Below are 26,733 nucleotides of genomic sequence, written 5' to 3'. Positions count from 1 at the left end.
AAGACATGCTACAGGTGATGAGATGAGCCACAGATTTCATTGCAGTTGAGAATATTCTTGGAATACTGCTTACAGGGTCAAGTTTGCTGGAAAATTTTACTATTTCATGTAAATTTTTTGAGAACTTATTAAGAACTGTAAGTTAATTTATATTTCACTAAAACTTTTTATTGGTGAAGATTAAAGTGCTTTAGATATAATACTGTTGCTCTTGGAAACCCTTAAACATTGAATAAAAGTGAACCGTGTTTAATGATTGGTGTATGGGTTTGGCTTATAGACCTAAAGTAAAAGTGGCTACAAGAAGTCAAAAGTTTATTCCTCTCTCATGTAAATATTCTGGATATAAGGCCTACTGTGCTGAGTCTCAATCTTCTAGGCCTCAGGGTCCTTCTTTCAAGTTTTCTCCCTTCCTCAGTATAGTTTTTTCATGTTGGGATCCAAGATTGGTGCTCCAACATACACAGTGATTTTTGCTTTCTAGAGAACAGGAAGGAGGTGAGTAGCAGTCGAGGACATGCCCTTTGCCTCTAAGGGTATGTTTGGAAACTGTACACATCACTTTTATCTGCCTCCATTGCCCAGTTTAGTGCCCAGCCTTGCCGATTTGCATCAGGATGTGGAATATAATCCTCCCCCCAAAACAGGCATGCACCCCAAAAAAATACAGGGTTCTATTACTAAAGAGGGAACAGAGAGAATGCTAATTGTGAAATAATTAGCAGCTTATGAACAGATCCTCCATTTGCTCTTGACATAGTAAAGTTAATTCCAAAATTCTACTCACTATCTGAGTGGCTTCTATCACTTAAATATAGTCAGATCCTTCACCTTGGAACTGAGGAAAAAAATTCTTTTTTACAGTAGAATGTATATGAAATTATATGCTGTATTGAGTATTTTTCGGTTTCCCCTAATGCATGTGTTTTGATCACTACAATCAAATTATTTTCTGCAGTGGAAGTAGTATCTTACAATGAAACAAAGTTAAGAAATGTAAGCAAACGTTGCACTTCAATATTCTACTTTAGGCTTTTCAGTATTTACACATTTTTTTGAAGATTGTTGCTTATCTGATGGATAAAGTTGGACTTTCATGGATGGTGAAATTTACAAACCTTACCAAGAGTTTTGCAATTAGAGGTGGATTTAATTGGCTCCTATACTCACAACCTTATACATGTTGTGCTTGATATTTTATGTATCAAATGTTCACAAATCCTAATGCCATCTCATTGTTTTGGTTCAAATTGGCTTGCTGTCACTGTTCTTTGTCCTGGAATTTTTATATACTTATTTAATTGTGTATAGTATTTTTATCACTCAATCCCATAAAGCCACATCCATTATTAAAAATTGGTGATTGGAAATTATAGAATGGGAGTTTTCTCTTAGACATCAGCAGCTAATATCTAATGAACAGAGGAACTAATTGGAATAGTAAGTATCTAGCCAACATTTTCAATTAATAAATTTGTCCTCATTGTTTGGATGATAATATAAATGTTTGAGAGCTAAATAAAGTTTCTGTTTTAAATGTTATGCCCCCTGAAGGAGACTAAAGGATTGTAAATCCTGAGCCTCTGGCTATGATTTTTAACTTTTTCCCCATTTCTGCATTAGTAGGAGAGGATTCATTTTTCCAACATCATGCCTAGTGGGATGGTGGTCATTTTCTCTATTTTGTACCTCTCTTACATCAGTCATTTCATTTCCATGTCCATGATGATTGTATGATTTTAGACATTATTCTCAAATATTTATTTAAGGGCTGTTGAAATGGTCTCACATTTTATTTTATGCTTCTAAATTATCCATATACCTTTAATAATATACATTATTAATATATAAATATTTCTAAGATATTATATCTCTAATTCTTTTCCCATTGTCAAGGCCTTCATATCAGTTATTATTGCCTTTGTTTGATATTTAAGACACTGATGAAAGTTTACTAGTTCTTTGCTAAGCCATCATGAATTTTGTAAAGAAATGGCAGTTTCTTCTTGGAGGCACAACCAGTCTTTATAAATTATTCCCTTGGGGTCCTTCCCTAGAGTATAACTTCCTGGAGGGCAAGCTCTTGGGTACTCACAGCAGGTGACTTAGTTCTTTTTTTTTTTTGCCTACTTATCAGCTTTATTTATTTATTTATTTAATTTTTTTGTTATGTTAATCACCATACATTACATCATTAGTTTTGGATGTAGTGTTCCATGATTCATTGTTTGTGCATAACACCCAGTGCTTCACGCAGAATGTGCCCTCTTTAATACCCATCACCAGGCTAACCCATCCCCCCGCCCCCCTCCCCTCTAGAACCCTCAGTTTGTTTTTCAGAGTCCATCGTCTCTCATGGTTCATCTCCCCCTCCGATTTACTCCCCTTCATTCTTCCCCTCCTGATATCTTCTTCTTCTTTTTTTTTTCTTAACATATATTGCATTATTTGTTTCAGAGGTACAGATCTGTGATTCAACAGTCTTGCGCAATTCACAGCGCTCACCATAGCACATACCCTCCCCAAGACTTAGTTCTTATAGTAACCAGCACATTGTACTCACTCAGCGAGGTTTTTTTCTCAATAAGTCAGTGAATCAAAATTCCAACAGCAGCTTCTCTTGACACAAATACGAACTGGCTGAAGAATACGAGAGTCATAATTATCTATCTCCTGTCTCTGTGCTCCGTATATGGTCTTGTTTATAAGGTTGCCTTTTCACCACCCCCCCCCCCCCAATTTCAGCCCAGACCTGTGTGAGTTTCTGTAATCTGAAGGATTGGAATCAAAAGACCCTGAAGAAGACACTTGCCCTTTGCAAATGCCTCCTGTTGACCAGAAACCATACCATACCACATAACATACCATATATCATATCACATATCATTCTTTGCCTTCAAATTACAAATATGACAGAAGCAAGAACAAATGCTTGAAAAGAAATCTGTACCATTTTACTGTTTCCTAATCCTGAGACAAGAAAGGTCTTTCTCCATTTACTACTAATGAAATAGAAACCAGTCAGTGGAAGAATACATGAAAAGATCATTAACAGTACAGTAGAAAAACTGAAGTATTAAAGACCCAGATTAAAGACATTTTTCCTTTGAGGGATTATTTCAGGTACTTCACAGAAAACAACATTAAATGTATGCTTAGTATCTCCAAAGAAAGAACCAGTGATCTGTGTGACAAATAGACTAAAATCAAATCATCAAGATCAATACTGCTAAAATAACAATTCCTTTGGAAGAACAAATTTGACAGTGCAAATTATCCATCAGTGATGCACAGAAGAGACAGGAAATATTCCCAGAATGTTAAAAAGGCTAAAAATATTATGGGAGAAAAGATAACATTCTTTTGGGGGTGGACAATATGCAATGAGGTAAACCATAAATCATGTGTTCTCAAAGAACAAGTCAAAGCGTATGGATTAGAGATAATAAACAATGGTTTAATGGAAGAAAGCATTCAGGCATGCACAGAAATCTGTATGTAATTGTAGATTTGAAAGGCTACTGTGTCTCTTTCATTAGAGGAGAGAATACGTTAACATTAGCTAGGACACTGGACATAGGAATATGTTTTAGCAAAGATTTTTAAAGGATTTAGCCAAGATTCTCAAAAGAGAAGAACATTTATACCAAAAACTTGCTCAAGGATATCCAAGAGGAGATTTCTAGTAGGCAGCTAAAAATTGAATTTGGCCTAGAATATTTTTATGCTTAGCTTATGAGTGGACTTTGAAAACAGGTGGCTGAAATTTCCCCAGCAAGTGTGAAGTTCCAGGTATAGCAAAGCCAGATTCAAATACAGATACATTTTGGTGTGCTGGCACAGTGTTAAAATCAAAAGGAGCCTGAGTGATTTGGGATGTGGTACATTGTCCAGTTTGCCACAATCCCATTACTCTCTATTGTTTCACTCTCAGCCTGTTGCACTTATCTACACAACATAAAAAATAAAATAAAAATGTACAAGATAGAATCCCTAGCATATTTAAGGGAAAGTGTGGGCAGGGGTAGGGAGGGTACAATATGAGTAGCTGGAAATGAAGAAGGAGTAGCTTTCATAATAGAAATAAATCTTACAAAGAAGTCCATAAATTTTGTATACATTGGATTCCAGATTAAATTTGGAATCTTCGGTTTCCTATTATTCTTCCATGTTTATTATGCTGGTCTATCGCCACTTAAGATTTGAATTTACAGAATGATATATTCAAGTGTAGTCTTTTGATTTTATAAATTACAATGATGATACATGGTCTCACTTAAAGGTAAAACAGGCATTCAGATCAATTATTCCTTTGGAATATAACCTTTCAGTTGGCTGCCTCTGAACTAGTCAGTTTGCAGGGAGCTGTTGGGTTATAAGCTGTGATACAAGACAATGCATAAGTGGTATTTATATTCACCTTATGGGTATAAAAATAAATACTCAGTGACAGCCAGATTTAGCTGAAGCAGTTGCTGAAATAAAGGGTAAAATTAATGTCCCTTTGGATTGCATAGTATGATAAAAAGTTACGACTATAGTTACTTAAATTTTCCAATTGAAACCTAAAGGTGCAGGTGTAACTGGGCTAAATTATTTGGTGAGCCACAGTTCCAGGAAGAATGTAAGGCACATAGCCTTACTGGAAACTTAAGACAATCATTCCTGTGTCCAGTGTGCTGACCAATGTTAACATATTCTCTCCTCTAATTATGTGATCATGACGTCCTACAATTTTTCTAATCAGATACTAAGTATTCTTTAAAAACCAATTCAAGTACTGCTTTCTCTGAAGCCTTCCTTGGTTTTTCTAGGTAGCAAGCAAATGGTATTTCCTTCCTCTGGGTGTTCTAAACAAGCAGTTACACCTATCTGGTTTTATGGTATGATATTTTACACTGTAGTATTTGTATACCAAGATAATCTATTAAATTTTTAGCAACTTGAGATAAGGATCTTACTCAGTTTCTGTCTAGTATTAGCAATAGTTTGGAGTAATGGTTGAGATAATGCCTGTTAAATTGGGTAGGTGTTCATATGTTTCAATCCCCGTATTACTTACATAGCATTTGTAAGGACATGTTTACTTTTTATTATTTTTTAAAGATTTATTTATTTATTTATCTGAGACAGAGTGAGAGAGAGGGCTCAAGCAGGGCAGAGAGGCAGAGGGAGAGGGAGAAGCAAGCTCCCCGGTCAGCCAATGCGGGGCTCCATCCCAGAACCCTGGGATCATGACCTGAGCCAAAGCCAAGACGCTTAACTGACTGAGCCCTGCAGGGGTCCCAGGACATGTTTACTTTTTAAAGTGGTGCTCTATTTGCAGAGTAACTAGGAAATCTCTGGCAAGCATGGTGGAAGTGAAAATGTTTTGTTTCGAGGTTGGGTGGAAACAAGTTAAGGGGAAATAGCAAAGCTGGACTTGACTATGGACGCTGTTTTCTCATATTTTCTCATCTGCCCCTCCCTCTCTTGGCCCCTCAAACAGTCATGAGGACTAAGAGTAACGTCAAAAGAGACAATCCAAAACTGATTCAAGTTGGGGATTAGCAGAGTTAGAATATTTGTTTTCAGTTAACTACAAGTGCCATACGAATCAGGATTTTGGGTTCCAAGTCTGGGCAGATCTGCTAAGCTAAGTTATTATGAATCTCTGAGATGACACATGGTATCAGGCTTATTGTATTTACTCCATCAAACTAAAGTTCTGTCTGATTATGCACATAAGTAGAATAAGTAATAGTTGTTGAATTTCATTTCCAAAGAGGTGATAGCATTAAAATGGGTACCTTTCAATGTAAGATTTTTTTTTAACTTTTTACCAGGAAAAAATGTCTTAAATATATAGGAGACAGAATAGTATAATATCTCCATAATTGCTTCATCTATTGTTTAAATATTTTAAGATAAATTAGAGATATGGCATTTCATTCCTATATGCTTCTGTACGCAACTTGTTTTTCCCCCTTAACGACAAGGCATACACGTATGATCACTATACACATTGCTGTATGAGGAGGTAGTAGAGTGTGATGGTTAAGAGATTGCATTCTGGAGTGCCACTGCCTGGATTTGAATCCCAGCTCTGCCATTTTCTAGCTGGGTGATACTGGCAGTCATATAATCTCTCTGTGGTTTACTCTCTTGATCTGTAAAATAAAGGTAATAGTAATACCTACCTCACCCGGTTACTGTGAAAATTAGTTAACACATATAAAGCTTGTAGAACTTTCCCATCTTATAGTAGGCTATCCAGGAATGTTAATGAGTGTAATTTTAAAAAATAGTAATTATTAATATGATTGTAATAAATTTAAGATTTGACATGATTTTAGCTCCAAGTGGAGCCTGTTTGTATGTGTGTATTTGTTAAAATCATGAACAGGTATTAGATGGAGCTATTTTCCATTTTATTATTATGAATATAATCTTTCATTTGTGTAAAAAACTTAAGATAGTGCATAACAAAATAAAAATCTGAGTAGAATCCTCAAGAAATACTTTAAAAATATGAACACAGTGCAGCAATTTGTCTTCATATCATTGTAGATTTTGTATAACCAGATTTGAAAGGAGAATTAAATGTCAAAAAAATTTTTAAAAATGCTACCAATGCAACATTTTTTAATGAAATTTCACATTCAAGTTCTTCTTAAATTTGAAATTGACTGAGGTTCTTAGTTTAGGTTTTAGAGACATCTGTCCCAACAGATCCTTAAATTCCCTGGAGGTTAGTGAAGCAGATTCCCCAGAAGGCTTGAATTGTGCCAGCAAGCTGCACTATTTTCTTAATTCCCAGAGCAAGCAAAAAGAAAGCAGATATTTACAAACCGTTATTAACCTAGTTCCAAGATCTGTGTTTCTGACTAAAATCCAAATGAAATGAGTTCAACCCAGAATTCCCATGTTGATAAATTGAGTTGATTTATTTGTTACATTTTACTGTATTGATCATGTTAAAAATTTGACCTGTCTGCAACATTTGGCTAGTCTTCCGAATTCCCTTGCATGTTTATGTTGCTGTTTATTTTCTTAGCAGAATCTTGTTCACATTAAAATTAATTCCAACATAATGTCCTATCTAAATATTTTTTTAAAAGCGCAATCTTTCATGATTTTATTTTATTTTAGAAAACTAAATGTGATTCAAGAATGAGCTAGTAGAGGTATGCATCAAACAGCAAGGCAATCCATTCTAATTATTAAAGAAACAATCGAAGTCTAGGTTTCTTTTCTAACTTTTTTTTTAACGCTATCTTATAATATGCAACCTTTATTTTCAGGCTCTGTTAATGAGTGGCATTGATTCCTCAGTTCGGTGATGGCATAGAAATAGAATATTAAGATAGCAGCAACTCTCTGAACAGAAAAGTGACCACTTTCTGGAAAGCAGGACATGCGGAGAAGTCAATCCAAGGCGATATTCGGGAGGATAGGTAGCGGGGAGGGGGCCTCCGTCCACCGCTTCTGGCAAGTGATAGAACTGCGGAGCACAAAATTGGAACTTTTAGAAGTCCGCTCCGCTGAGGGACGTCGCTCCAGTGGCTAAGCTGGGGGTGGAACCCTCGCGGGACAGTGTGGTCTCAGGACCCTCGGGGTCACAGAAAGACCGGGGGTGCCTGAGTGCGGCAGAGCCAAGGAGAGGAGCCGAGCCGCAGGCTCTCAGCTCAGGGTTGCCATAAACCGTGATCCGCAGCACAGTCAGGCCACTGCTCCTCCAGCAGGGACCCAACAAGCGGCAGATCCGGGGAGACTCCCCTCCCTCCCCCGGGAGGAGCGGCGCGGGAGCGCACCGCAGGGATCTGCTGAATTTGGAGACTCCACACGGGGTCGGGTGCCAGACATAGAAACGCTCGGTCACAGGCCGGGTGAGCACGGAGTGCGGCCCGAGACGGGGGAGACGGGAGTGACTGACTGCTTTTCTCTGGGGGCGCACTGAGGAGTGGGCCCCGAGTTCTCAGCTCCTCCGGGAAGGAGATTGGGAGGCCGCCATTTTCACTCTCTTCCTCCAAAGCTGTACCGAGAGCTTGCAGGGAACAAAAGCTCCCAAGAGCAAACCCCAGCAGATGCCTTAGCCCGGCCCTGTCAAGGGCGGGGCAGTTCCTCCTCCGGCAAAGACATTTGGGAACCACGGCAACAGGCCCCTCCCCCAGAAGATCCGCAAGAACAGCCAGGAAGCTAAGACCAAGTTTACCGATCAATGAGAACGGCAGAACTCCAGTGCTAGGGGGATACTGTACATAGAATTCATGGCTTTTTTCCCATGAATCTTTAGTCTTTCAAAATTAATTTTTTGAATTTTCTTTTATTTCTTTTTCTTTTTTTGAATTTTTCATTTTCCCTTTTTCAACCAACATCTTATCAATCCCTTTTTTAAGAAAATCTTTTTTGTTTTTCATTTTTAGAGTCATATTCTATCCCTTCATAGTAGTTACCCTTATTTTTGGTATATATATATATATAAAGTTCTCTCTTTAAAATTTTGGGATACAGTTTCTTCTAACAGATCAAAATATACCCTAAATCTCTAGTGTATGGCTTGGTTCTAGTCTCCTGCCTGATCACATTCTCTCCCTTTTTTTCTTTTTAAATCCTCTTCTTTCTTTTTTCAACCAACTTCTTATCTTATCAATTCCTTTTATAAAATATTTTATAATTCTCATCTTTACAGTCATATTCCATCCCTTCATTGTATTTACCCTTATTTTTGTACATATATCAGCTTTTCTTTCTTTAAAATTTTGGGAGACACTTTCTTCTAACAGACCAAAATACGCCCAAAATCTAGTGTGTGGCACTGATCTATGCACCAGCGTGATCATATTTGAGCATATTCTGGGGGTTTTGTTTGTTTGTTTATCTTTTTCTTTTTCCTTTTTTCTTTCTTTCCCTTTCTTTTCCCCCTGTTTCAGGTCTCTTCTGATTTGTTTAGTGTATATTTTTCTGGGGTCATTGGTACCCTGTTAGCATTTTGTTCTCTCATCATCGATTCTCCGGACAAAATGACAAGACAGAAAAAATCACCTCAAAAAAAAAGAACAAGAGGCAGTACCGACTGCCAGGGACCTAATCAATACGGACATCAGTAAGATGTCGAAACTAGAGTTCAGAGTAACGATTTTAAACATACTAGCTGGGCTTGAAAAAAGCATGGAAGATATTACAGAAACCCTTTCTGGAGAAATAAAAGAACTAAAATCTAACCAAGTCAAAATCAAAAAGGCTATTCAAGAGGTTCAATAAAAAATGGAGGCTCTAACTGCTAGGATAAATGAGGCAGAAGAGAGAATTAGTGATATAGAAGACCAAATGATGGAACATAAAGAAGCTGAGAAAAAGAGAGAGAAACAACTACTGGATCACGAGGGCAGAATTCGAGAGATAAGTGATACCGTAAGACAAAACAATATCAGAATAATTGGGATCCCAGAATGAGAAGAAAGAGAGAGAGGGGCAGAAGGGATATTGGAGCAAATTATAGCAGAGAACTTACCTAATTTGGGGAAGGAAACAGGCATCAAAATCCAGGAGGCACAGAGAACCCCCCTCAAAATCAATAAAAATAGGTCCACACCCCGACATCTAATAGTAAAACTTACGAGTCTCAGAGACAAAGAAAATCCTGAAACCAGCTCGGGACAAGAGATCTGTAACCTACAATGGTAGAAACATTAGATTGGCAACAGACCTATCCACACAGACCTGGCAGGCCAGAAAGGATTGGCATGATATATTCAGAGCACTAAACGAGAAAAATATGCAGCCAAGAATACTCTATCCAGCTAGGCTGTCATTGAAAATAGAAAGAGGGATCAAAAGCTTCCAGGACAAACAAAAACTAAAGGAATTTGCAAACATGAAACCAGCCCTACAAGAAATATTGAAAGGGGTCCTCTAAGCAAAGAGAGAGTCTAAAAGTAATATAGCCCAGAAAGGAACAGAGACAATATACAGTAACAGTCACCTTACAGGCAATACAAGGGCACTAAATTCATATCTTTCAGTTGTTACCCTGAATGTAAATGGGCTAAATGCCCCAATCAAAAGATAAAGGCTATCAGTTGGATAAAAAAAACAAGACCTGTCGATATGCTGTCTGTAAGAGACTCACTTTAGACCCAAAGACACCCCCAGATTGAAAGTGAGGGGGTGGAAAACCATTTACCATGCTAATGGACACCAAAAGAAAGCTGGGGTGGCACTCCTTATATCAGACAAATTAGATTTTAAACCAAAGACTGTAAAATAGAGATGAGGAAGGACACTATATCCTACTTAAGGGTCTATCCAACAAGAAGATCTAACAATTGTAAATATCTATGCCCCTAATATGGGAGCAGCCAAGTATATAAGCCAATTAATAAGAAAAGCAAAGAAACACATCAACAACAATACAATAATAGTGGGGGATTTTAACACCCCTCTGGCTGAAATGGCCAGATCTTCTAAGCAGAAGATCAACAAGGAAATAAAGACTTTAAATGACACACTGGACCAAATGGACTTCACAGATGTATTCAGAACATTTCATCCCAAAGCAACAAAATACACATTCTTCTCTAGTGCCCATGGAACATTCTCCAGAATAGATCACATCCTAGGTCACAAATGAGGTCTCAACTGGTACCAAAAGATTGGGATTATTCCCTGCATATTTTCAGACCACATGCTTTGAAACTAGAACTCAATCACAAGAGGAAAGTCGGAAAGAACTCAAATACATGGAGGCTAAAGAGCATCCTACTAAAGAATGAATGGGTCAACCAGGAAATTGAAGAATTAAAAAAATTCATGGAAACAAATGAGAAGTAGAGAGAGCCAGCAGGTGGAGGGGCAGAGAGAGAGGGAGAGAGAGAATCGTAATCAGGCTCCATGCCCAGCACAGAGCCCAACGTGGGGCTTGATCCCACGACCCTGAGATCATGACCTGAGCTGAAATCAAGAGTCAGATGCTTAACCGACTGTGCCATCCCCGTGCCCCCAGTTCTTTCTTTTTAGAAGTAGTGTATGGTACATCTATGTAGAATTTTGTGAACATTCATTAAGTTTGGAAAAATCACTGGCATTATGTGGGCATTTTATACTTACCCTGTGTAAAAATTTGTAGGGTGAACAAAGATGGGGACTGGATTGTTTTGAATGGTATCTTCAACCTTTTTTTGGTTTTCACATGCATTATTATTAAAAACTAAATGCACCTCCTGATATAAGAATATATACTTACAAATTCTACATAAGTACTTCTGAACTAATATGTTGACACGTCTCAAAAGAGGCTTTAAGTTTAGTGAGACTTTAGAAAGTATTGGTTTAAGTGATATATGGCATTAAAAATCATAAGTAAAAGCATAACGATGCTTAATAATAGTGATGAATTCATATTACCATTGGAAGTATCTCAACAAGCCACATGAACACGGGGCATTATTATCAGTAGTAAATTTAATACATGGCCATACTGTCCTTAGAGAAACGTATGAGTTTAGCTAATCATAATATGTTTCACGAAGAAACAAGAGGTTTTTGAAATGAATTCAGAGGATTTCCCCAGTTCTTCAGGTAATTAAAAAGTTATAATTCCTTAGCTTTACCCTGCAGAAAAACTATGGCCATGCATTAAATTTATAATTTTAAAATTTTTCTTATTGTTATGATTCAGTAAAACAAAATTCAGATGTTATATTGAGGTCTTTACTGTGTAATTTAGACTGTGTCCTTCAACTCATGTTTCCTTTCTAATACTAGTCATTCAGTGGATACTTGCCTGAGTCATAGCATCCTCAAGGTGAAAATAGCATCGCAAACCAGTTAACTCGGGGGACACAGCAATGTTCTTACTGCCATTTTAACTGGATTCATTATTTAATATTCAGCCTGGCTTTACAACCTGACCAGAATGATTAAGGCTGGATGACGCTCAGCACCTTTTTCTCTCTATTCATTATTCATTAATTGGGCATGGTCAGCTGGCAGCTACTTGATGAAGCTGCATTTCTAATTGATGCAAATTATTTACTAAAAAGGAAGCTTTTGGAGCACCTGGGTGGCTAAATCAGTTAAACATCTGACTCTTGGTTTTGGCTCAGGTCTTGATCCCAGGGTTGAGGGGATCAAGCCCCAGGTCGGGCTCTGCACTCAGTAGGGAGTCTGCTTGAGATTCTGTCTCTCCCTGTCCTTCTGCCCATCCCTCCCTCTCTCTCTCAAATAAATAAATAAATCTTAAAAAAAAAAAAAAAAGGTTTTCCTCTGTAGGGGCAGAACAGGTGCCCAGCCTTAACTAATGGAGCATCAGAATGCTTAGATAACAAGGGTGAACTAGTGGTTACACAGGCAACCTTGCTTTTTAATCCATGGAGTTGATACCAACATGCCGGTATACCAGACTTTTCCGATTTAGTGACCAAGAAAGTCTATTTTAATAGACTTTAATATATGCATGGTAATTATTTATATTGGAGGAGAATGCCATGCCCAAAGGCATATTATATATCCAAGATTTTATTTGATACTGGGAATACCACTAAAACTAAAAAACTAAAAATAAAAAATAAAATCTAAGATCAGTTATGGCTACATTGTCAAATTTGCATATCTCTGTTGTAAACAATATCTATAAAATAGTTGTGAAAAAGAAAAAGATGTGTTTAGAGGCAGAAATTTTTTTAAAGTACATATAGAGAATTATGCACCAGGCTATAGTCTCTAGTTATGAAAGAATTTGGATCATAACACAAGAACTCCTTTATTTAACTCTTTGTTTTCACTAGGGAGATAGAAATACCCATTGTGATACTTTTATAGAGAGTCTCAGTGAACCATTCTTCCTCTTTCCTCCACTGTTATGGAACACAAAAAATAACAGAGAGTAGGGGAGTTAAACTTAGCCATTGTGTGATTGTGAACAGAGTTTCTAGGTGAGCATGTGCAGTCTGAATTGTGACAAAGTGATTAAGATACGTTCTATTGCAATTTAGGTAAAATATGTAAACTTTTAACTTCTGAACATTTTGTTTTAAGTTAACATGACAAATGTACCAAAACATTAAGAACAAATAATTTAGTATAAATACCAATTCTAAGAATGTTTCATTTGAGGTAAATATATTAAATATGCAAGAGCCTTTTGTGTCTGTCATAGACATATCATTTTGACTTTCCAAATTAAATTTGCTAATATGTACTACTTGTAAAATTGAATGGCCTACCCATCCAACACTGGCCTGTACTTGGGTCTCTGCATGATCTAATCTATTATTTAATAACTGAAATTATATTGAGATGAATAGTATGAGAAACATACTTGTCATGTTTCACTTATGTGTTCTAATAAATGCATTGGAATAGCTTTTAGAATAGATCTGCTCAGTTTCTATGTATACTTTAATATAGGGTTGTCTGGAGAATTCAGAAGAGATATTTTTGGGGGAAAATGTTGGCAAGAGATATGCTTATTTTTTCTCTTGTGTATTCTGGTAAATATGAAATTTTATTCCAGGAGGAGTATTTATTTGAAATTTTTAGTTAACATATTAAACGATATATGTTAAGAAGTTTTTATCCTAATTCCTTTCTCACTTTTTTTTGGTATCTAATATTTGCTGTATTTTCATTATTCTGTATAATGCCATAATATATCAAGATGGGCAAAGACATGACTTATGAGGGTATCATTTTAAGTTAGGATAATTTCATATGTTTAAGGAAATAAATGAGTTACATTTAGAAAGTCTAATATTTTCATGGAATTATTTAAGTTTATGGAGACTATAATGGGGAGAACGATGGAGACCAGCCATATTATTTTTTTCTTTATATACTTACCAAGTGTGTATTAATACTTGTCCTGATATATGATTATACAAGTTGAGAAGTACACTAATTTTTTTTTGAAAACTACATTATTGTTTTAAAGTTATTCCTAAAAGCTCTTTACATGGTGATTTAAAAGTGCAAGAATCTCCATAAAATGTATTTAAACTTATTTTTAAGTATGAGAAGATTCAGAGGAAACATAAGCAACGTTTACCTTAGTAGGATAATCATACAATACTTAATAGCACTTTACAAAGGGCTTAAAACAAAAATTAATGCATTTTTCTTCCAAATACTTCATTGTATTATGGAAAAAAACAAGAAAACCCAAACCTGAAACATGTAGTTATATCTCATAACTACAAAACCAACTATAGTGTTTATACCATTTGCTCTATACTCATCCATTCATTTTTCCCTCTACCTCTCTTTCTCTCAGAATAGTAGGCCTTGGGGCACCTGGGTGGCTCAATGGGTTAAGCGGCTGTCTCCAGTTCAGGTCATGACCCCAGGATCCTGGGATTGAGCCCCTCTTGTCAGGCTCCCTGCTCAGGGAAGAGCCTGTTTCTCCCTTTCCCTCTGCCCCTCCCCCTGCTCATGCTCGCTCTCTCTCTCTCTCTCTCTCTCTCTCTCTCAAATAAAAATAATAGGCCTTTTTTTCCTTCTTTTTGCTTAACATTTCCTTTTTATGCTTAAAGTCATTTTTAAACAAACACAGTTTATATATACACTCCCAATGTAATTACTCTTTTATATTACTTAACACACAATTGTGTCTGTGATAATTGTGACATTTTGCTATTGTTGAACATTTAACTTGTTTCCAGATTTAGACATTAAATGGCATTTCTATAAACATAATATCAATAAATCCTTCTCTCCTCTAGTCTGCCAACAAATATGTCTCAAGTGACTGAATGAGTGAAATACTTGCACATATCCATAGTCCTACCCTAATACACACATGTACTTCATTATCTATTATCTATCATATGATCCTTCTACTCTTCAAATATGTCTAGTAAAATTGGCTAGAAATAGATGTAAGTGGAATTTCTGGGAAAGATAGGCTTATGAAAAGTAATGTGTTATTTTCTAAAATTATAGAAACGGGAACGTAATTTTTTTTCGGAACTGAAAATGACTGTGGGTTCTTTAGCTTGAGGGTTTTTAATTTAAGATAGGAGAGAATATTAGAATCAACTGAGAGATTCTTTCAAAGGACCGCCTCCTCATTGGGATCATGTCTACATTGTTGGAGTCCGAGGTTCCCCAGGTGATTCTGATTAGGCCCATGAGCTAAAGACACCACCTGTAGCCTTACATCATTGATTTACAAGTCAGAAAACTGAAGGCCAGGGAATGGTGAGTGGCTCAAGTCTGAGAGGTTATTAATGCAGCAGAATAGAACAAAATTTTTCGACCACCATGCTTTTCACTTGGCTTTTCCACGGTAATTTGTAAGTATGTTCTTTGTAAGATGTATTGAATGGAAAAAAATCCCAGGGTCATGTAAGTTTGAGAATGCTGGGTCAAACTCTTCAGTGAGTCCTGTCTCAGCGTTTGATGTGCCAGTGTGGTTTGTTACTCTCTTAAAGGAAAAGCATTTCCCCAACTTAAGTCAGTGTGGCACTAACCCCTAGAGTATCTTGAGGGATTGATGTCTTTTGAAACAACTTTTTTTTTTTAAGATTTATTTTATTTTAGAGAGCACATGCAAGGGAAAGCGGGCTAGGGCATGAGCAGGGGGAAGGGCAGAGAAGAGGGAGATTGAGAATCTCAGGTAGACAGGATTGGGGTGGGGGCGCCTTGATCTAAGATCATGACCAGAACTGAAACCAAGAGTTGGACGCTCAACTGACTGAGCCACTCAGGCGCCACTCTCTTTTGAAAACATCTTTAGATAAATACTCCTCACCATATTACCATTTGTGTGCTTCTATTCACAAATCGTAGAACTGAGGGTAAAAAAGTAGGTGTTCATTAATATGCTAAGTAGTGATCAACCCAGATTTTCTCATGAGTTGGTCCAAATAAAAACATGTGACTGATTTCAACTGTTGATATTTTTAAAGCAGTGGACCCCCAGTTTTAGCGAGTACCAGATCACCTGGAAGGCTTGTTACCCTGCAGACCGGTCAGCCCTTCCCGGGGTGTTTCTGAGTCTCTCTGGGGTTGGAGACTGAGAGCCCACATTTAAAAAATTTCAGTGCTGCTGCTTCTCCAAGGTCCATACTTCGAGAAACCATTGTTTTAAAATAAATGTTGAGGGGTGCCTGGGTGGCTCAGTCGTTAAGCATCTGCCTTCAGCTCAGATCATGGTCCCCGGGTCCTGGGATCGAGCCCCACATCAGGCTCCGTGGGGAGCCTGCTTCTCCCTCTCCCACTCCCCCTGCTTGTGTTCCCCCCCACTGCTGTCTCTCTCTCTCTGTCAAATAAATAAAATCTTTAAAAAAAAAAGTTGAGATTTTCAGAATATTTTCAGCTGAGAAAAATAGGGGCATCATTCATAGTTGGTGTCCTGTTTACATTCATCTTACTACTGAAAGTCATTTGTTTTAATGTGCCCCTTATTCAAGTCAGTAGTGCTCAGAAACAGACAGCAGTGAGTTTTTAAATGTGTTAGAATCCATAGTTGAATCCACGGCCGAATCCCAGTTATCATTTTCATTCTTTATTAAATAACCATTAAATGTTAGGTTCAGAATTCCTTTTGCTCTCTGATTCCTATTTTCCTTATAACTCTTCTCTCTCCTTCTTCATGCTCTCCATGCCTGCGAGTACACACACACCCTAAACTTTGTTTTAGAAAAGAATATGATTAGTGATTCCTGTGTGAAGGTATATTTTCCAAATTTTAGGCTTGAAACTCTACTGTTTGGTTATGTATTCAGTTTCCTTGTGGGATAACTATTAGATATTCGTGACTTTCATATGAAAAAAATCAGTGATCGGTTTTCAAATATTTTTGTCAATGACCAATTTTACAGTCCACATCACAGCCTAATGTGCACATATATACACATACAGTCCTATCTGAAACACAAGTTTCACAAAACAGCTATTCATCTTAATATATAGAGTGTACTTTTATATATTTCTAAATACATTTCACTTAGGGACGCCTGGGTGGCTCAGTCGTTAAGGGTCTGCCTTTGGCTCAGGTCATGATCCCAGGGTCCTGGGATGGAGCCCCGCATTGGGCTCCCTGCTCGGCGGGAAGCCTGCTTCTCCTTCTGCCACTGCCCCTGCTTGTGTTCCCTCTCTCTCTAACAAATAAATAAAGTCTTAACTTAAAGTATGTTTCACTTAAATAATTTGGTCATAACCAAGTTTAATATTTCATTTAAAGAATAATTTGGTTTATAAGTACCTATAAAATTGATTACATTACCTGATGATAGGTTGGATTTGCAGCTTTGGAAGCCATTGTTTTTGTTTTTTCATTTAAGGCCATATTGTTCTTATCTGTGTCTAAATATTTCCAATGTTGCACTTTCCCTAAGAAAAAAATACACACACACACACGTGTCCTAATATCTCAGGATACTAATGTGTTATTTGGTCATTTACATTTTTCAGGGCTGTATGGACAGTTGGACACGTCAGTTCTTTGCAAACCTGCAGATTTTATGTTTTTGGCAGTGTCGTCTTGGGAAATTTTCTGGTTGTCCAGTTACGTCTTTTCTCTTGTTTATCACTTGCATCACTGTAGTGTGCTGCCAGAAAGGGTCAGATGTGATTTGTTTTTCAGTTTGGTTTTGAGATTACCTTTGGAATATGGAAAACAGTCTCCAACATTGAGTTGAAAATATAGATCTGAACTTAATTTAAAAAAAAAAAGGGGGCAGAGTTTTAAAACTGTATTTGAACTGAAAAAAAATTATTTAACATAATTAGCCAAAACCACAACAAAAAGGTTACAGAGCTGCATTTTGGATCAATGAATGTGAGTCTCAGTTTCCTGCCAGGGGAGGGCAATAAAGTAATTCAGTATCAAAAGCCTAGTTTCAGTAGATAGAAAATTAATTCTCAACCTTAAACTCCTGTGGGTTTTTTTTGAATCATTATTGATTAGACCTTACCGCCTACCTCAGGAGCCAAAATGGTTGCAGTTAGGATTTAATAGTGCTTAGTTACAAAAGATCTTTTCTAGTATACTTTATTTTTAAAACAAAAATTGGTACAACCAGAAAACCTGCAAAAAGCAAGGGAACATGATATAAAATAAATCTTTATTGCTATTTTTTTGCAGTCATGTTTACCATAAGTTGTCCAACCAAGAATTATCCTCAACTGCATAATAAAAACTTAGTAGCATAGATAGTGAAATTTATATTGAGGGATAATTTTAATTCAGTTGTGTTTAAAGTGATGTATCCTGTTCTAAAAATGTACATTTTAATAAGTACTACATGTGAAAAAGCCCTGGTCCCGTCAGGATGATCCTGAGGGACTCCAACACTGAAGAAATAAGGAGAGAAGTTAGATTTTAATGTGAATATAAAAAAATAATGCTAATTCTGATACCTGGAATGTTACTGTGTATCTGATGTCATCATGGTACTATATTTTTTTTACAATATTTTTCTACATGGTTTCTTCTTGTCTCTGATGTATTTAATATATAACATTAGTTTCAGGTGTACAGCACAACTGTTGATATTTCTATGTATTGGAAAATGAGTACCACAGTAAGTCTCGATGTCATCATGGTACTATATTTTTGAATATTCTTATAGATCTGTTTTTTTTTTCTTGAAGACCATGCATTTGTCAAATGAAGACAAGAACGTGAGAGTATCTGTTATCTCAAGTTGTAATATTATTTTTATTGTCTTATCTTTTCTGATACAGCCTGAAAAAAATGAGAGTGAGCCAGGCAGCCAGAGGATAAAACCTGTTTTTATTGAGGATGCTAATTTTGGACGACAGATATCCTATCAACATGCCGCAGTTCATATTCCCACGGACATCTATGAGGGCTGTAAGTAAAAGAATTTAAAACAGCTGTTGGAATACCATGCTCTTGTCTGTCTTTTATATCTGATTTGGGGAAGGAAAAAAAAATGGGATACCGTTTTGTTTACATATCATTTAAGAGTCTGTGGTCAACTCTGTATAAAAGAAGAAGTCTGATTTTAATGAGCGGTTCATGTTCTTAGAGCTTCACTATGTGAATATTTGCAGGAGAGTCTGCGTCCATTGGAGATGTCCTTCTATTATTGGGTAAATTCTGCCTTCCCTATTGCCATCGAAACTGAAAATTAATAGATAGACTTTTAAAAAATCAAAATTACATAGCACAAGTGCACACACACAAATATACAGAGTGTAAAGGCAGAGAGCGATACATTTTAGAAAATGCAGTTTTCAGTCCTGTCTTAGGGTTTTCTGTATGTGTCTGCCTGCCTTACCCTAGGATATAGATAAAAAATACCCGCCTCTCCATATATTATGGGCTTAAGATAAATGCTGGGGAAAGACTAAAGAAATAGAGAACCACTGAGTGGAAGACTTGCTGGAGAAGCCTTCACTGACTAAAAGGGAGGGGCATAAGTTCCTTAGGACGATATAGGGCAGGGAGCTTGTACCAGTGGAGTGACAGAGCTACCCTATATATTAGTAAGGTAGAGCCTGAGAATCTGACTAGGATAATCTGTTATCTATGAGGACTACCCAAGGCCCAGAAGGCAGGGTCTTCGTTCAGTCGTAGCTCTTGGCTCCTATGTTCGCCATTCTCTAATCAGTTTCTACTCTGCCTTCTTGCCTAAGTAGTTAGTAATAAGAAAGGACCATTTGAGATTTTTAAAAGTACTTTTCTTATATTCCCCTTAGAGAGGCTGTAGGGCAAATTGGGTGTCTAGAACTGCCTGGGTTCTGGAGCCAGATGGCCTGAGTTCAAAGCTAAATTTTTGCAGTGTTTTTTTTTTTTTTTAAGATTTTATTTATTTGAGAGAGCACCAGGTGGGGCAGTGTGCACAGGGAGAGGGAAGAACAGACACCCTGCTGAGCAGGGAGCCTGAAGTGGGGTTCGATCCCGGGACCCCAGGGTCGTGACCTGAGCTGAAGGCAGATGCTTAAGCGACTGAACCACCCAGGTGCCCCTTTGCAATATTTTTTTATTTTTTAAAAAGATTTTATTTATTTGACAGAGAAAGAGCCCACACAAGCCGGGGGAGTGACAGGCAGAGGGAGAAGTAGGCTCCCCCCTGAACAGGGAGCCCGATGTGGGGCTCAATCCCAGGACCCTGGGATCATGACCTGAGCTGAAGGCAGACGCCTAACGACTGAGCCACCCAGGCGCCCCTGCAGTATTTTTTTCTTAAGCAAATCCTTTAAATTTCTGGGCAAGCATTTTCTCGCCTGTAAAATGGAGATAAGATTACTAAACTAAAAGATGAGTGAGGATAAAGTAAGTTAATATACTTGTTTTCCAGCCTAGTAGTAGGTGCTATTTAAATGTTTTTTTGTTACTGTTAATTACAATTCAAGTTTATTTAAGCGCAGGGGACTAAGTACAGGGACTAATAATATAAATTATCATTTATATTTTGGATTCACTGTGAGATTGTTTAAAAGGGAATTTGAAATGCATATGTAATTCTTTTCATAACAGATTCCCTCTTGATCAAATTGTATTGTTTTTAATTTTAAAAAAGTACATAACGTTTTCTTCCTATCAATTCTTTTAAGATATTAAATGTATGATTTTTCTTTATTGATAAAAGAAACAAAATGATGTATATGGGTAGTTTCTGTTACATGAGAATTAAACGTAATTAGACTTCTTTACTGTTAATTCCAGGTTCTTTTAGGAATTACCCGGGATTTGGGTTCAGATTTCTTTTTTAAACTTTGATCATGGTGTACTTTTTAAAAGAATTATCTTGATATTTGCAATTACATTTTGTAATTGTTAAAACTATTCAGACAATATAAGCTGTATGATTATTTCTAATTTTTTAAAAAATTTTCATCCACCTTCATTTCAAATTTTTTTTTATCACCAATTGTTTTTTGGGTATGTCAACAAAATAATCTTACTACTTTTAAGATTATATCTTCCTATTGAATTCACGTTAGAAGAACACACTGGCTGGATATGGAAGTTTTGAGTCACAATAATTTTTTGTCAATACTCTATGGATTTCCTGGCACTGGTTTTTTTTGTTTGTTTTTGTTTTTGTTTTTTTGTCCTCTATTACTATGTTGAAACATGAGGCCAACTTCAGTGTTTTCAATTTGTTAGAAAGCTGTCATTATTGTGTTTCTGTTTTGTTGCCTCATATTTGGAGATTTTTTTCCTTACTCCTGAAAATCAGTATCATTATCAAGAAGATACTCAAGTCACTGATTTTTTTTTTTTTAATAATCTATGGAACACTTTGTTAAAATATATATATTTGCATGGAAACTTATATGTAAAAGAAATTAAAACAAGAACCACGGTGACCGAAATAAATATGGCACAAATCAAACCCTACCTACTTAACCCCTTATGTTCTTGGGGAGGAGGTCTGTCCAGAATCAGTAGTCAAGATAGATTCTCTGAGCAAGTCCATCGATTATTGTTTGTCATTCCCAAAGAAAAGAAAAAGAATAAGTTTAAGTGTATTGCAGTTTTAATCTGCTTGCTCGTGGATTTAGAGGTTTGGGGAAGTTGGGTGGGTGTTTTGAAGAGCTTTGTCTTTGTGCCGATTATGCCCACTTCTCCCCACCTTTGATAGGATAGAAAGAGCCAGTGGGTCACAGCACTGTCCTTGGCTGGACATGGGACCCTTCACTGATGAAACTTGGGAATGAGGGTTTGAGCATACTTACTGATTTGGGTGGCACATGAGATGTCTCTCTAAGGCCAGGAGCTTACTTCCTGGTCTGGATGGCACATGAGACACCATTTCAGGCCCAGTATGGTATAGAGACTCCATTTCCTTGCTGGCCCACTCAGCCCAGTTCTCTCCCTTCAGATATACAAGATAATGAGGCTCTTCATACTTTGTCTCATTCACGTTCCTATAGAACGGTAAATCTTTTTTTTCCTTTCTGTAAAAAAAAATTCCCTTGCGGTTCAGGCAATCTCTTAGGGATTGTCAAGAAATCCTCAAATTTTTCATTCAGTTCTCAAGGAAGGATACGGATACTTTACACATTTTTAAAGTTTTTTTTTTTTTCCGCCTCTAAAAAGCGTATACCATGATGGCAAATGTTAATATAGCATACATATTTAACATAGAAAATTAAAGTGTCCAGCAGTCGCAGCTCCTGAAGCTAATCATGATTAACAGTTTGGAGCCATAGTCCTGTAGAATAACTTTAAATGCAGGAACTAACGTCCAAGTGAGATAGTTCGCACTGCTTTTCAACTTGCTTTTTCCTGAACTTAGAGATTCTTGTTAGAGTATTAGAAGGCTGCAAATAGGAGAAAGATTTCTCCTCAGGAGTAGGTTACCCAGAAAAAAATAAAGTGATTGTGCTTAGTTTCTCAATGACATGTTTGAGAAATCAATGAAAAAAGGGATTTCTCATTTTTTCCATAGATAATTAGCACCTACTTTACCAGTCTAGTAGATTACCTTGTGCGTACCTTTTATGAACAACAAGGGTCAGAAGACCCCACAATTCCATTGGCCTGGTTAATTAATAACACCACTGTTTTTGAATTAGTAGTTGCTTGACTCCATGCTAACCTTTTTTAACGTAGTATCTCCTTTATTTACTATGACATTGAGTAATTTTGAAGAAGGGAAAACTGAAGCAGTCTTTAAGGGAAGGCCGTATTAATAAGAGATGGGGTCAGACTTCAAATAAAGTCTAATTCCAATCTTTATATTTTTAATCACTATAATAAAGGAAATTCTTGATATTTTACTTTTGAATTAATTTTAACTCTTATGTTATTTGGGAGACAGAATTGTCCACTGGAAATAGTAAGATAATGTGTTCTACATCACAGTGTTTATTTTCTTACTTTTTTTTCTTTCCCCCTCTTTGATTTTTTTTTTTCTTTTCAGTTGAAATCATATTCATAGTTAAAGTCTTCATCTGTTATATGCTGGAACAGACATGAAAATAGACACAAAGTGAATCTAAACATAATTTTAAAAATATTAATTGCGACATGGTATACATAGGTTTTTTTTTTTTTTTTAGTGTATTTCAGAAGTTTCATATTTTATAAATGTTTTTCTTTCCAACTTAAACTATGTGTCCACATCTGCAGAAGATGATCTTAATAGTCTCAGGGAATAAAAACTACTTTGATTTTTGAAAATGAGATAAAATATTTAAATAGGTGTTTTCAGAAGTCTAAGACATACTTGGGAACGTGTCTTAATTAAAAAAAGAGAAAGCTGTGTCTCGGATTATTTATTTAGTCTCATTTATCTCAATAGTGGCTCCTACCCCTTTGCTGAAATCTCATCAGTAAGACTCTGACCTCTCTGGCCTCAACTCTCTTAAAATTCATATTCCATGTTATGGGGTGTGTGAGTAAATGACACAGGAGTAAAATCAGAAATGTCAAGGAGATCTTGAAATTTAATGATTACCAGTATTCTTCATGCAGTTCATCGGAATATATCAGATTTACAGGATTGTTCTAGGTTTCCAAATTTAATAAATGTGAAAGCTTACTTTAATTGAAGGCTTAACTGGAGGAAACAGCCTCTTCTAAGACTGTTGTGTGACTATATTCTCATAAGGAATTTCATGTTCTAATTTCTTAGAGGCAATTACTTCTTAAAGTCCCAAGAATTGAAATGGGATTATCTTTGCTCATTGATATATTTAAAGTTTTAGAGTAGTACATTTAATTAGAGCCGTATCTGAAAGTGTTCATTTTTGAGAATTTCACTGGTTGGTACTTTAATTTTAGAGGGCATTCAAGCCATACTTAATTTTCAGATCCAATTTCTGTGTTGGACTGTAAAAAAAACAAACCTAGAAACTAGTAAAAGAAGGATTGAATATTCAGACAATTTGCTTTCAGTTACAGAACCTTATTTTTTAAATCACTTTAGATCCAAGTATAGGAAATGTCTTCATAGAATGCTCTATAGTCATCTATCAATAGAAGATTTTATAGAATTGTTATAGTTCCAAAGAATCTCAGTAATAAGGGAAAATAGTAACTCCAAATTGCATAACATTTTCAGGTATTCAATACTTTTGTCCTTACACTTACATTATAATGTAAGCAAGACAATTATTTCCATTTTAGAAATTGAAAAATGAACTTTTATCTTAAGGGAATATTCATTTTGATAAAGGAAGACAGAATTTTCAGGAATTGTCTTTTAAAGTCTAACTTGCTTTACTAACAGTACTTCTTATAAATTGAACTACTTAAAATTACTAATACTGCAATTGCAATTTATCTTGCTGTTGATTTATTTTGTCTTTATAGCTACAGTATCTCAAATGATACCAGTATAAAAAATAGAGGAAAAAGCTGCCCTACCTTTGCTGACAATTGTATAGATAGCTTTTCAGTCTTTATAAATTTTAACAACAAATCTATTTCAAGAAATAGACATCATTTATTTATAGAGTGCTAATTAATAGTTTACATTGGTTTTAAACAACTCATTTTGTTATTCCAACAAGTAACAATGTGGGTAATACCTCTTTTATAGTTTTAAGAAAGTTAATATTTTAATTGATTGGCATCCTCAAAATAAGGCGGTCTGACTTTATAGCTTCAATAGTTGTAAAGATAGATGAAAACTTAAAAAAAAAAATTTGCTCTTGGGCAAAAGGCTGGATTCACAAGTCTGTCTTTTTTTCAACAAAGCATAGTCTATGTGAAAAGATTTCACTGGCTTGATGTTACTTTATATTATTGCTTCACCAAATACATTTTGTAAGAAGAAACTTTACGTAATATTAAAGTATTTAAGTAATGAAATACTTTCAGTGTATAGTCTTAGTTTTTAAATTGTAATTAACTTAGAAATAAAGTTTGCCCCATATGTCGTTTCTTTAATGAACTGAAATTAAAGAGTAAAAGTGTGAGTTCTTGGATAAGTGATTTGAAGGAAATGCAACCATGGGGAATAGAATTATTTGATGTAATTTAGAATGATTAATATGAGTAAGGTAGATTACTTTGGATGTAACTGATTTGGTTATAACCAAAGTAGATTTTGTAAAAAGTTAACAAAAAAGGACAAGAGCTATCAACTCTAGAGCTAAATTGTTTTTTCACTTAGTGTTTGGTTTTGAAATAAGCATTCTCTTCTTTTGACTGTAGTGATTGCTGATACATTTTGATTTGTTATCTCGCGAGTATATATCTTTCGTCTGTATTTGGCATATTTAACAAATATTTTGAATTATTTATGGGATAGCTCAGAAAAATAAAAAACCTGTAGACAAAAATCAAAGTTGTGCTCTGTTCTCAAAGTACCAAATAATATATATTATATTTATATGTGCTAAGAAAAATAACACTTTTATAATATAGCAGTATTATAGGTTTGAGGTAAAATGTTATTAACTGTCTCATGTTAGGGTAGAAATCTAGGAAAGTTCACGATAAGATAACCTGGACCACATTAGTTTTATTAAACATGGTATTATTGAATTACTTCAAAAGCAGCCAATAAAGTGAAAGTTGACTAATTTGCGATTAGTTTCAGATATGTTCAATATGTATCATGAGTAGAAAAATTATAAAATATTCTCTTTATTCTGCCTATAGTGGGTGGAAGTGGAACATAAAATGAACAAATAAACAATAGAACGGGCTACATGATAGAATAATGTTCTGTATAAAAATAGGGCAGGGCTATACATAGTTACTGGGTTAGGAGTGGGGAGTTGGTATTTTAAAATAGATAAAGGAAGGCCTTGAGGATTGGACAGCAGAGGCCTTGCCATATATAGCCTAATGGATAATTGCAAAGGCTTTGCTTTTTACTGATACTGTTATAGTTCAGTATGCTTTAACAAAATACCATAGACTGAGTGGCTTAAACAGTAGATATTCTTACAGTTCTGGAGGCAGTCCAAGATCAAGGTGCTGGTGGATTTGGTTCCTAGTGAGGGTTCTCTGTCTGGTGTGCAGATGGCCACCATCTTGCTCTGTGCCTGAATGACCTTCTCTTCATACATGTGGAGAGAGAGTGCATGCGAGAGAGCTGTGATCGCTCTTCCTCTTCTTATGGGGACCCTAATCTTACTACAGAGGTTCTATCTTCATGAACTCCTCTATCTCTCATGACTTCCCAAAGGCCCCACTTCTAATGCTGTCACATGGGGATTAGGGCTTCCACCTAGGAATTTTGGGAGGACACAAACATAGAAGCTGCGTGGAGGTAATGAAGGTAAAATGAGCTGATAAGGTTGGGCCCCGAATCTTGTAGAGTTGGTGGCCTTATAAGAAGAGGTTTTTATATGTACTCACACAGAGAAAAGGTCATCTGAGGACATAAGAAGGCAGCTGTCTGCAAGCCCAGAAAGAATGCTATCACAGGAATTCAAAAAGGCAATCACCTTGATCTTTGATTTCTCAGCCCCAGAACTGTGAGAAAATAAATTTCTCATTTAAGCCACCCAGTCGGTGGTATTTTGTTATGGCAGGCAGAGCTGACGAAAATGCAAATTTATTTCCTGAGGGGGAAAAAGTGCTATAGTTTTTAACTCAGGGTTTAAAAGAATAAAAAACAAGGTATGAAAAAATTGTGTTGGATATTTCATACTTTGTACTGAAATACAATAGTTGAGAAATATTTGGCTGCTATATTTGGATTTACAAGCCCCCCCTTTTTTTTTTCATTTTAATTCAGAATTGCAGTTTCTGTGCTTGCCCTTGAAGCACTTGTGCCTTGGAAACCAATTAATGTTTACCAAACTCAATAGATGAGTAGATCTGATTGGAATGACAGTGAATTTACAATTCTAACCCTCTGTAGTAAT

The 26,733-nt window shown here is 36.1% G+C and overlaps 1 protein-coding gene across 8 annotated transcripts in view; it reads left to right on the top strand.

The window, feature by feature from the left end:
• CACNA2D1 (calcium voltage-gated channel auxiliary subunit alpha2delta 1) overlaps positions 1–26,733 on the top strand; it is a 479,784-nt gene that overhangs the window by 293,591 nt on the left and 159,460 nt on the right. For all 8 annotated transcript variants that reach the window (XM_027573790.2, XM_027573786.2, XM_027573787.2 and 5 more), the window contains exon 6: positions 18,670–18,799. In XM_027573790.2, the coding sequence (XP_027429591.1) occupies positions 18,670–18,799 (130 nt within the window). The remainder of the gene's footprint in view (positions 1–18,669; positions 18,800–26,733) is intronic.

Source organism: Zalophus californianus, chromosome 12 (assembly GCF_009762305.2).
Source record: "Zalophus californianus isolate mZalCal1 chromosome 12, mZalCal1.pri.v2, whole genome shotgun sequence".
NCBI lineage: Eukaryota > Metazoa > Chordata > Mammalia > Carnivora > Otariidae > Zalophus > Zalophus californianus.
The sequence above is the reverse complement of the archived record's forward strand: the minus strand, read 5'-3'. Positions and strand labels throughout refer to the sequence as shown.